Source organism: Miscanthus floridulus, chromosome 13 (assembly GCF_019320115.1).
Source record: "Miscanthus floridulus cultivar M001 chromosome 13, ASM1932011v1, whole genome shotgun sequence".
NCBI classification, from domain to species: Eukaryota; Viridiplantae; Streptophyta; class Magnoliopsida; order Poales; family Poaceae; genus Miscanthus; species Miscanthus floridulus.
The window spans coordinates 55,187,092-55,200,493 of NC_089592.1; the positions used below are offsets into that span (position 1 = coordinate 55,187,092).

Here is a 13,402-nt window from a genome sequence, read left to right on the forward strand (position 1 = left end):
TACTGTGTGTGTCCCTTGATGTTCGTTCTCAGTGCATATATACATGTTGGACAGGCAGGAATCTCATAGGTTTAGGCCCTGTTTGGCACGGCTTTTATCGGCTCCGGCTTATCTGACATCAACCTGTAGCACGAAGCTGGTTTTCTCTCTCTTCATCTCCCCCCTCTCACTGACACGTGCACTGTTCATCAGAGCCGGAGAAGCCAGGGTTTCTGGCTTGTCTCCTGCATGCTACAGTACGATCGCTATAGTGAGACAGAAAAGGGAGAGGGAGAGAAAACCGACTTCGTGCTACAGTATTGCTACTGTGTTGGTGTCAGATAAGCCAGATCCGATACAAGCCGTGCCAAACGGGGCCTTAATTTAGTAAAGTTTCGGTGAAATGAATGTCTAGAAGGACCGTTACAACCCTGAAGAAAGCCACACAACACAAACGGCCTACAAACTAAATGTAGGTGGGACCTTGGACTGCTTTTTGGCTGCAGCTTAGCTGCTGGACATCCGTCCCATTCGGCGGCCACTCCCAGTCCCATTGCCCATCCAGGATCAGGATGTACATATGATATGTCCCTGTTGGACCACTCCATACATGCTATGGCTTTGCTCTACCAGCTTGTGTGCAATGTATGTTATCTGCTCAAAAGGCTTCCCTGAAAGTTGCCTGCTTTCTTGTCAGCATTTGTTTTTTTCCCCGAACGCCCACCCTGAGAGGGCGTGATCTGCCCGTTTGGCTAAGATTTGATTCCTAAAAAGGGTTATTCTAGAAACTAGGTCAAGGCAGGACTCCGATCCTCGCCAAAGGAGATTTCGACATGCTAGATGCACAAGTACGAGTGCAACCCCCGCAAGTCATGATGATAAGCTACTTTGCCAACAACTACTAGTCGCAGTTACTTGGTAGGCACTCACTCCATTTCTAAGGGTCTCTTTGGCATGGCTTATGCCGGCTTCGGCTTCATCTATTTTACGTAAATCGAGGTATTGTAGTGTGAAGCCGTTTTGTAAGCCGGGGTTAAAATGAAATAGAAGCCAGAAAAAGCCAGTTTTTCTGGCTTTACCGGCTTTGGCTTCACTGGTAAAGCCGTTTTGGATGGGCCGTGCCAAAGGGGGCTTAAATATATGTTATTTTTGCTTACCGACAAACAACTTTGACTAAATCTATATAAAAGAATATTATTATTTATGGTACGTAATTAATAGATATTTAAATATAGTTTTTTAATAAATTTATTTAGAGATATAAATGTTGCACGTATTTTTTACAAATCGAGTCAAATTTTCGGTACGAAAACCAACAACGACAATTAATTGGAGACTCTGAGTAGTCACTCTTTCCAAAATTATAACAAGGCATGTAATATTACTATTACTATTACTATTACTATTACTACTACTACTACTACTATTATTATTATTATTATTATTATAGTACAATTTTCATGTTTTGTGCTCATCACTTGCCAATGACAATGAGCTTACTCGTAATTTGGGTCAATGATGTCTGTTGAAGAAAGTTGAAATCTCTATACTTTGATCTCTAAAAAGTCAAATTATAGATGTGTTCGGTGTACAAAAATTACAGCACTGCCAAATTGCATGGTGTAGAAGCAGCTAAAGCCACAAGAAACCCTATCAATCACGCTCTTAGGAATTTGTTTGATATATTCATCTATGATTCGTTGGTTGTGGGGTTGATCGAGGTGACGGACATCATTCATTTGTGACAACCTTTGAATTTTTTTTAGAGTTCAAGGGTGGCCCCCGGCCTTTATATTGCAAAGACCAAACGGTTAAGCTCCTTACAATATTAAAAAAAAACTCCAACAGAAACTCAGTAGGCCTCAATAGGCAAACAACCACCCAGAATACCAGAACCACTACTAACATCATTACATCCCCCTGGCTTCCAAAACACCCACAACACTAAACCAGTTTCTTTCACGAGCCAACTTTTCCAGATCAACTTCACTTATCAGCAGAGCATCGGCTGTACTGAGCTTCCAGCCTCTCCCAGATTGGTACAAGATGCGATCCCATTCATCATTCATCCGACCAAGCCAGGTAGACGGTGAGGACTTGAGGCGAAAGTTTCTAGTTTGTCCAGGTGATCCAGGAATTCTGGGACTTTCTCCTTCAGACACAGAGAACTCCAATTTTGCAGCATTGCTGTTACCTTCATAATCAGCACCCGCACATCTACCCAGAGAGTCCCCTGAAAACACAAGCTGATTCCTCAGTTTCCGAAGTCCCCACAGGACAGCAGCATAAAAAACATTTTCCACTATAAATTTTCTATTACTAATCCACATAGTACCAATAGAAATAAAATCTATACCAACTTGTCTATTTAAGATCTCAGAAAGAATTGACCAAAGTTGTTTACCTACTACACAGTCAAAGAATAAGTGATTGACAGTTTCAACCTCCGAACAAAATAAACAAGTAGGATCCGTGATTTTCTTCCTAATACTCAAATTATCCCTAGTCAAAACCTTATTTTTAGATAACAGCCACAGGATGAAATGAACTCTAGGTGGGACCTTCAGTGCCCAAACAGCAGGAACAAACACAGGAAAAATACCCCTAAAATTAATAACTTTATATAAGGACTGAGAAGAGTATACACCATGAGAATTAAACTGCCATATTAGTGAATCTTCCTCATTAGTAAAGCTAATAGTAGAAGCTAACTGGACCACTTCTAACCAAAGATTATATAATCTACCATCAACACATCTTCTAAAAGTGCATTTCAAATCAATCCCATCCCACAGGGATGCAACCGTAGCATCCTTCTCATTAACTAACATGTAGATCTCCCAAAATTGAATAGCTAGACTAGAAGTACCTAACCAATTATCTTCCCAAAACTTGCACTTCTTACCATTTCCTATATGCCATCTATATCCCATTTTTGCTACAGAAGCAGCTCTCATCAAACCTTTAAAGAACTCAAAGGCTCCAGATGAGGAACTATAAAAGATGTTAGGTCTATCAGTATTGTACTTGAAGTCTAAAAACTGTCTCCACATCTTATCACCATCTAGATTATGCCTTTTAACCCAAGAAGCTAAGAGACACAAATTTAAATCTCTCAAGTTAGGAATACCTAGGCCTCCATACTCTTTCATCATACTGACACTCTCCCAGTTGGCCAAATGAAATTTATGGGTTATGGGGCTATCATCCCATAAGCAATTACCAAGATTAGAGTGTATAACTCTAATGGCCCACTTAGGAAATTTAATAAACGAGAGCAAGTATACAGGAATACTAGCCAAACAAGACTTAATGAGAACTAGTCTCCCAGCGTAGGACAGCAACCTACCCCTCCAACCAGCCATTTTCTTCAACATTTTATCAACTAAAGGCTGAATGTCCTCCCTACTAAGCTTCTCATAATGCAAAGGGACCCCTAAATACTTGATAGGTAAGGTACCAATCGGATAGGAGAACAAATGAGCAAGATTATGAACTGCTTCAGGTTCGACATTCATCGGAATTAACTCACTTTTATGAAAATTAATCCTCATACCAGACACCTGTTCAAACCAAATGAGGATACTTTTGAGGTTCCTAGTGTATTCCTCCTCAATTCTAGAAAAAAGAATGGTGTCATCTGCATACTGCAGAGACACAATACCGCCTACCCTAAAGTTTTCAGCTATCCCTTTAATGATACCTTTCTCAGCACCCTTCTGGAGCATTTTAGTAAGAACATCTCCTACTAGATTGAAAAGCAAGGGAGAGATAGGATCCTCCTGCCTTAACCCTTTCCCAAGTTTGAAAAAACTACTTTCTTCACCATTAAGGTTGACTCCCATAGAGCCTCCAAAGACTAAATGCCTAATCCAAACAATCCAAGTGTTACTGAAACCTCTAGTCCTAAGGATTTCAAACAGAAAATCCCAAGAAACTCTATCATATGCCTTCTCATAGTCTAATTTCAGGATTAAACCAGGATCATCTAATTTATTAAGACTATGTACTAATTCATGAGCAATCACAACACTCTCTAAAATATATCTACCTTGAATAAAGGCACTTTGTTGAGGAGAAATTAATCTATCCATAATCTTTCCTAATCTGAGAGTTAAAACTTTAGAAAACACCTTAAAACTTTAGTTAATGAGACTGATAGGTCTGAAATTTTTCATGGATCTAGCTTCATCTACCTTAGGGATGAGGGAAATCATAGCAAAGCTAAGTCTTTTCAAATCAAGATTCCCTCTATGAAAATCATTGAACATATCAACTAAATTCAGACTTAATAAAATCCCAAAATTTATGATAAAACATAAAAGAGAGCCCATCAGGCCTAGGTGCACCATCAGCATAGCAACTCCAAACTGCTTCCTTAATTTCTTCTTCCAAGAAAGGGGCATTTAGTCACTCATTCTCACTATTACTCACTAACTCCTCAAGTCTCCAAAAGTCTTGACCTAAAGAGATAGGGGGTCTACCTCTCTTCTAAATAAATGTTTATAGAAATTTAAAGCAATGTCCATCATCCCCTTCTAGTCCTCAATTAAACCATTAGGGCCTTCCAGAACCTCTATCCTCTTCTTTCTACTTCTCTGATTAGCTATAGCATGAAAATATGCTGTATTCCTATCCCCTTCTAGGATATTTCTATCTCTAGATCTCTGCCTTGCCTTAATCTCTTCTAAAGCCCAAATCTTCTCTAATTCCTTAGAAACAAAGTCCATTCTATCCATCTCCATCTCAGATAAAAACCTAGCATCTAACTCGGCTTCCAAGTCATTATACTCAAAAGCAAGCTCATTTTTATATTTATTCAGCCTAGCTACTTCATTCAAAGCCCAACCCCTAACAAACCTACGAAGAGTCCTAATTTTAAATTGCCATTTATCTAAACTATTAGATAGATTACAAGGAGTATTCCAGGCTTTCTTGACAGTATCAGAAAAACCATCCTGGTAAAGCCACCACTTTTTGAATCTAAAACGTTTCTTGCCAAAAAAAAACATTAGAACCAAGTATCCAAGACCAGCGGGTTATGATCACTAGGAAATCTGCCTAGGCATTTAACAGATGCTAAAGGAAAGCCACTATCCCATTCAGTCGAGACAAAAATTCTATCTATTTTGGCCATAACCAAATTATCTTGGTTATTAGACCAAGTGTATTTTCTATTAGATGCACTGAGTTTCAGCAGAGCCCACTTATGCACCCAAGCATTAAAAGCATCAGCCCATCTATAATTAATCCTAGCATTATTTTTGTCAGAAGCGAATCTAATCAGATTAAAATCACCACCTAGGATAATAGGTCCCTGCCAGGACTCCATAATAGAATGTAATTCCTTTAAGAAGGACTCCTTCCCCTCATCATAAGGAGAACCATAAACTACTACTAATTTCCAACTAAAACCTATCTTTTTATCCTGCAACATAATGCTAATAGAGAAATCTAAAGTAGAAATTAAAGTAGCCGAAAACTTATCACTATTACTTTCAACTAGGATGCCACCACCAGACTTATTAGCAGGAAGATAAAACCTACTCAAAAGGCATATTACCAGAAAGAGATCTAAGATAGCCAAGAGTAAAAGACTCCTTCTTAGTTTCCATGATACCTACAAAATCAGCTCTTGTGCTCCTAATCTTATTAACTAAAGCAGGTAATCTTCCTATTTTGCCCAAACCTCGTATATTCCAGAAGAGACCTATCATTTGTTCTTCTTGCTTTTCTTTCTATGAACTACTTTAGACCAGGCTTTTTCAATATGAGCCTCTAAAATATTCAAGTCTTTATCTACATAAAACTTCCCATCAGGAGTTGTGGGATCTAAATCCCTAGCATCTTTTCCAGAAGAACTGTAACAACTAGAACCAACAGTCCTACTGTCAACAAATTTTTTTCCATTTCCTACTAGAATGACTACAACCTACATGGTCATAATCATTTCTCTATTGACTTCCATCAGAAGTCATCATACCTTTTGAATATACTTTAACAGGGCAATCTACCTTACTACAAGCTGTATTAAAACTATTATTTCTTTCTATCTCTAATTCCAGAACTTGATCAACTACTGTTTTGCTTAGACAGTTCCTCAACTGGAACATTCATATCAAGACTAGCAGCTATATCTAACAGAGAATAAGAAGAAAGTTGTTTTGACACTTTTTTACCTTTTTCAAATTCTAGGTTGTTCTTCTTTTTTAAAGCTTGAGCTTTTTCTAGCATATTCATCCCATTCAGAGGAACTCAGTTTACTCTTCCTTTCTAGTTGCATAGGACCCCATCCCCTCTTCCTTGGTTTTGATTTAGCCATCACACCATCTCTTCCTTGATTCATAGCTCCTAATACAATATCAATATGTGGAATATTAGAACTATCAGCATTACCCTCCGTACCCATTTGATTCATTAAAGACTAATCTGGCTGATCCCTACTATCAGCGTACCCATAGAGCCACTCAGTAGGCAAATTCAGACTCTCTTCTTCTGGTTCAACAGTTTCACCACCATCCTCTACCCAAGATTCCTCTCTATCCCCAATTTCCATAGCCTTAAGGAGACTGATGCATGAAGATTCTATCACCTCTCTATTAACATCATTATCTAGCATTTCCATAGCAAAGAGCTGGCTGAGATCCCTTACTATCTTACTTCCACTCGGCATAGACTTCTTAGGTTGCTTATCCTGAGACTCATCTACTTCCTTCCCTTGGTTAGTAGAATCAGAAGCCTTGTCATTTTTAGGACTGGTAGGACCACCCTCCTTCTTCTTCTCTTCATCTGATAGCAGGTCATCATCATCCAGATCAGTATCACCGTCACCTCCATCTCCACCATCATCTCCATCCTTCCCAGACTTGTCAGATAACTGCTCAAAGCCTTCTGTCTTAAAACTGATCACAAAGAGCTCATCTTGCATTTCCATGACTCTCTTCTGGGGAATCTTGACTGGATTCCTGCATTTTACTTTAACCCTCACCATGGTAAAGAAACTCGCAAATAGAGATTGCCAGTCTACCTCCACTAATTTCCCAATAGTAGAAGCCACTTGCCTAAAGGTGACCCAATCACACCATTTAGGAGGTACACCCCTGACTTGCACCCAAACCTCAGTTAAGCTACTCACTGGCTTAATATTTCCATTCCACACCTTTAAAGAAGCCATCACTTGTACCCTTCTCCAAGTAGAAATATGAAATCTTATTGATCACAATCCTGTCAGCTCTCTGTCCAGGAGGAAATCTCACTAGATAACTGAACTCATCCATACTCCTTAACTGCCAAGACCAGTCTGCATAAAATAAATTCTTAAGATTTCTCAGAATAGTCTCCTGATCCATCTCACCCTCTTCTATTATGAAAACTCCACAGTTCTCAAAACCATTCCACAGCTTAAACCTATCATCATCTAGAGAAACATCCACATGGAAGAAACGTAGGCCCTTGCAAGAGCTAGCCCATAAACTGCACCACTTGTTTAGGCTCACTCCACTTGGGGCACTTTTCAGCAATGTGATCTTGGCGAAAACACACAAAACAAACTTTGGGTTTGGAACAAGTGGAAACAAAGTGTCCTAATTTCCCACAATTGTAACTAGACCACTTGAGACGCCCTATTAGTTCTAGACTTTTCACCTTCTATCACCTGACCAACAACCTGATCCACCACTTGATGAGCAGAGGTATTCTGTTCTTGAGAAACTGGTTGTTGTTCCAAAGCTTTGGATTGGTGTTGTGGCTGTGGCTTTTGAGGTTGCTGAGGTTGCTGACGACCGTGTTGCTGGCCTGCTGAACTCAACCCCCAATTACCAGCAACACCTCTATTACCAAAACGAGAACCCTGACCTCTCTGCCTAATAGCATTAAACTAATTCTATCTAGATTGCTGCCCCTGATTATAGAATTGTTGCTTGGGAAGATGATTTGGGAAGAACCCAAATGGACCTGGTGGTGGTGGAGGATATGGCCCCATCGGAGGTCCCATCGGTGGACCCAACGGTGGAGGCCCCATCGGTGGCTGGTAGCAAGGAGGTGGATTCCAGACCCAACCTCCCTCACCCTAGCCCCACTCTTCCTTAGGATTCCTCGGCCTCTGTGGACCTCTTCCACCTCTACCATGACTAGCCATCTCGAACTTTAGCTTCGACACGAACGAGTCCTTCACGCCCTTCCCCCAAATATTTGAGGCAAAGCAAAACTTCTTCAGAGAAGACACCCAAAGATCACCTACTCCAACTGAATGACAATCACTTGGCTCAAAAAGCTTGGAATCCCATAGCTTCTTATGGATCCAGACAAGGTTTTCCTTCCAGCAAACCCTAGCCCTGGCCGCATGGGGAAGGGGAAGCAGAGGGGATGAACCAAAGCTGGCCGAAGAGATCCTCTACTTCTCCTTCCTCATCCACCAGAGCTCCAAGATCCAAGCCGTTGGTGCCATTTACTTCTCTCCCAGACCATGACACCTGCCCTGTCTTCCTAGTGCCTGCATGTCCTGCCATTGGGACCCCTCTCGCTATCATTGACGAAGCTGCCCCTCCTCCTCACGGGTCCAACCTTGGGCCAAAACGGAGACCCTCTCACCCGATACGGAGATACTGGGATAGGATCGCCGGACGGCAACCAGAGCCCGCTAGCGCCAGCGAGACGCTGTTGGGCGAGTTGCCCCTGAGTCGCTAGAGCCCTCTCTCATTTTCCTGACAACCTTTGAATTAGTGTCGCGGCTACACATTCCAAGACAAATTTATTTTGGTTAAGAAAAAGAGAGCTTAATGTCAATATCTATGGAAATATATGTTGCTGCTAATTCAAAAATGGACGATGGAGACACCGAGGCTTACTCTGCATCCCTAAACATCATGCATACCCTATTTCACTAAAAAAACATCATGCATACCTTACTACTCTCTGTATCCTAAAAAACAAAAGTCTCGCTTGCCAAGAAATCAAACAATCCTAAATTAACTAAATATATACAATAGAATTACTAATATTTATGAGGCATAACAAGTATCACTGAATTAATTTTAATATATTTTTTAATAATAAATGTATTTAACAAATAAATCTTAAGATTATTTTGTATAATAACACTAATCAAACTTGGCATTTTTTTTGACTCAACAGGATGCAATATTTTTATTAACTTTTTGGGATGAAGAGAGTAGTTAGATAAAGGAAAAAGGTTTCCATACAATAATTTTACAGGACATGTTTTAGGCTTATTTGGATCGACTAGAACTAAACGTAAGCCTCGACTAAACATTAGTCGGGTAAACTATAGCCCACTAAAAATTAGTCTATGGGTGTTTGGGTCTTAGCTAACATATTTTTGGCTAGACTTTTTTAGATAATAGAAGAACATCTGGCTTCATACCCACAAAAGTGAGGACTCAGACCAAAATTATTATAAGACACAAATGCTTAAAACAAAATCAATCTCATACGCTAGGCAAACTTAGTTTGTAAGCCTAAAGAGATAAGACCACCCATGGGAGGCAAAGAAAGCCATTGATGCGGTCTCCAATGTGTGGAAAGTAAGATGATGCGTTCTTTCTTGTCATGAGAACGCTTGCAATTAACTTCAATGACTGAAGCCAATAAATTTCTTGGAGTAAGACCTACACAATGTTTTTAGTTTTACAATTTTCAAACACAATTTCATTTCTTGTCAACGAAATTGACCAGCATAAGGTTGTTGTCACTGTTAGAGGTGGAACAATACCAAAAACAACAAATAAACCTCGCCATAGAGCCCTTGCCAAAAAACAATGAAATAAAAAGTGTTAAATTGTTTCATGGCCATTAGATAAGCTACAGAGTTTGTACCTAAAAGTCCTAGTTTGGTTTTGGATAATTGATGAAACCTGAGTACTAACCTATGTCATTTAGTGTGATCATGAGCTAGGTTGGTACACACCAAGTGATGGAGCAAGTTGGTAGTCCATGGAGATGAAGATGGACATGTGATGATGGTGATCAAGCTCCAACTTGGAAAAGAAGAAAGAGAAAAACAAAAACCAAGGAGATCAAGGCAAAGGTATCAAATAGGTTTTTTGTTTTGGCACTCAAGACACCATAGAGGGTGTGAGTGTGTTTAGGATCGATAGCTGTACTATAAAGAGAGGAAATCTTTGGCTAAGCGGTTATCGAGTGCCACTAGGTGACATGATTCTTGCATATGCATTAGGAACCTAGTGTGCTAACAATTAACCCTTGTAAAATGCTTTGAAAAATGCTAACACACGTGCACACAAGTTCTACACTTTGTGGTTAGCAACTTAAAAGCAAGGGTGAAGTGGTTGAAGTGTTGGAAAAGGAGAAGAGAAGGAGCAGGGGCGTCGGACCCTAGCTCAGGAGGCATTGGACCCTGCCTGGCCTGGTCCAATGGCCCTAGCTCTCAGGCGTGGGCAAAGCTATGTCGGATCGTGCAAGGAGGAGGCGTCGGACGCGATCGAAACCCTGTTCCTTGGGTCCGACGGTGACCAGCTGACAAGGAGGTTGATGTGAGGTTGACACATGGAGGTGTCGGACCATTGCCTAGGTCCGACGGTAGGTGTTGGACAAGGGTCCGACAGAAAAACTAGTTTAGGAACCTCTTTGCTTGAATTTTATGGGCATTGGACACTAGGTGTCGGCTGGTCCGTCGGTTGAGCTTGCCTGGGTTTGCCTGTGGAAATCTAGCGCTGTAGTGAGCCATTAGGCGCATAACGGTTGTTCAAATTCAACTGGGACATGTGGCAGCCCGGGAGTGGCCACAGCTGGGTGTCGGACCCTATGTTGGATGGTCCGATGCCCCCATAGGCATGGTCCGACGGCCCTTCTCATGGCCTAATGGCTAGTAGAGCCTTTAGGGCTCTATAAATAGACTTGGCTCGGCTGTGGCTCACGCTCTTGCATATTTTCATCAGTGAAGCATCCTTGTGACTCCCAGCAAACACCTCCCACTAGTCTCCATCATTGATTCATCAGTCATAGTGAGATTGTGAGTGATTCCTAGTGCATTTGCTTGAGTGATTGCATCTAGACACACTTTGGGATCGTTGTGGCTACAGATTTCTTATTACTCTTGGTGGTTACCGCCACCTAGATGGTTTGGAGCAATGGAGGAGGATTGATATGAGTTGGTGATTGTTCGTGGCCATCTCTGGTGATTGTGAGGGGTCTTGTACCTTTCCTGATAGAGAGCCGAAATGTAACTCTAGTGGATTGCTCGTGTCATTGAGTTACCTCACTTGTGGTAGGTTCTTGTGGTGCCTAGTGAAGGCTTGGTGTGGTGCCAATTATCCACCAAACCACCAAGTGTTGGTCAACACAATGGGGACTAGCATGCCGGCAAGCACGTGAACCTCAGGAGAAAAATCTTGTGTCTATTGTGATTGGCATTCTCCTGGTGTTTTATTGGTATTCACATTGATTGGTTCATCACTCTTGCCATGGCAGTATAATCACCCTACTCTCTCTTGTATTTACATTCTTTACTTTCTTGCCTAATGTCAAGCTCTTTTGTGTAGCTAGTTGTGAGAGCTTATTAGTTTGGTTAGTGTGGCTCTTTAGTTAGCCTTTGAGAGCACACTAGCTTAGAGAGTAGTGACATAGTTTTTTGTGTGCTTAATGATCATAACAACTAGAATTGTTGGGTAGGTGGCTTACAACCCTCGTAGAGGTAGAGCAAAATTGCATTACGCCGTTTAGTGTACTAATCAATTGCTCTAGTGTTTTTGTAGAGATTTTTATGGGCTATTCACCCCCTTTTCACCATTTAGGACCTTTCAAGTGGTATCGGAGCCATGGTCACCACTTGATTGAAGGCTTAACAACCTCGGTGTTAAAAGATGGTTCAAATAGTGTTCAACCATGTTGGGGGAAAATCACCACACTTTGATGGCACATGCTATGATTATTGGAAGAGAAAAATGAAGATGTATTTGGGTTCAATCAATGACAAGGTGTGGGATGTGACCGAGAATGATTTTGTGTTCCTTGATCCCACCAATCCAAACCCAAGAGAACTAGTGAGAAAGCAATGCAACACAATGGCGCTCAACACCATCTACAATGCCATTGATTCAAAAGTGTTTGAGCAAATCAAAGATCTTGAGAGAGCTTGTGAGGTGTGGAAGAGATTGGAAGAAACATATGAGGACACACCGGTGGTCAAGAGTGCAAAATTGTACATTCTCAAGGACAAGTTGACAAGCTTCAAGATGAAGGATGATGAGAGCATCTCGAAGATGTTCCATATAATGCAAGTGATTGTCAATGATCTCAAGAGTTTGGGTGAGAAAGTACAAGATGATGATTTCTCTCATCGGTTCTTGATGTGCCTACCTCCAAGGTTTGAAACATTGAGATTGATCATCATAAGAGGAGGATTAAAGGACATAACCCCTAACAAAGTACTAGGTGATGTCATGATATAAGAGACATACCGTGTGAAAAGGGAAGAGGTTGACCAAGATGAGAAGAAGGATGAGGACAAGAAGAAGAAGAGTGTGGCATTCAAGGCTAGCACATCATCCAAGAGCAAGGGCAAAGCAAAGAAAGAAGAATCAAGTGATGATGAAGAAGCTAGTGAATTTGACATGGAATCCATGGCTTTATTTGTGAAGAACTTTGGCAAGTTCATGAAGGAGAAGGGCTACAAGTCAAGAAAGAGAAGGGACAATTTCAAGAACAAAGACCAAGTGAGAAGGTGCTTTAGATGCAAGAGCAAAGATTACATCTTGGTGGATTGTCCATACAATAGTGATAATGAAGAGGATGAGAAGAAGGAAAAGGAGAAAAAGGAAAAGAAGGAGAAGAAGATGTCCTTCAAGAAGAAGAAGAAGGGTGGCTCTTATGTGGTGATTTGGGATAGTGATGAGTTTAGTGATGATGAGAAGACATCCAAGAAGAAGGCACTTGCAAGTATCGCCATCAACAACAAGCCTTCTCTCTTCGACATACCATCATGCTTCATGGCTAAGTCCTCTAAGGTAAAATATGATGAAAGTGATGGTGATGATTGTGAAAGTGATGATTGTAAGAGTGATGATGATGATGATGATGATGAGTACTCCAAGGAGGTACTCATGGACATGATGGAACAAGCTCATGGGTGTCTTGAGCTAAAAAGAAAGGAGTGCAAAGACTTGCACTAGAAATGCAAATCTCTCGAGAAAGCCTTTGATGAGCTCAGTGCTACTCATGAGAGGCTAATGGAAGCCCATGAGATACTTGTCAAAGCTCACTCTAAGCTTGAAAAGGCTTACTCCTCTCTTCTAGAGCAAGACAAGCATAAGGTTGTTGCATCATGTGATGTGGGCATGACTTGTGATATTATTGATGAATCCTTCTGCAAGCCTATTGTTGTTGCTCCTACTAACCCTTCTTGTAGCACTTCCACTTTATTTCACCTTTGAGTGATTGTTTCACT

General features: G+C 40.9%; 1 protein-coding gene across 1 annotated transcript; it reads left to right on the forward strand.

Annotated features, from left to right (window-relative positions):
• Positions 1 to 12,020: 12,020 nt before the first annotated feature.
• LOC136499846 (uncharacterized) lies at positions 12,021 to 13,127 on the forward strand. The gene is made up of 3 exons (XM_066495354.1): positions 12,021 to 12,322; positions 12,428 to 12,884; positions 13,014 to 13,127. Exons 1-3 carry the CDS (start codon positions 12,021 to 12,023, stop codon positions 13,125 to 13,127), a joined length of 873 nt encoding a protein of 290 aa, XP_066351451.1.
• Positions 13,128 to 13,402: the final 275 nt, after the last annotated feature.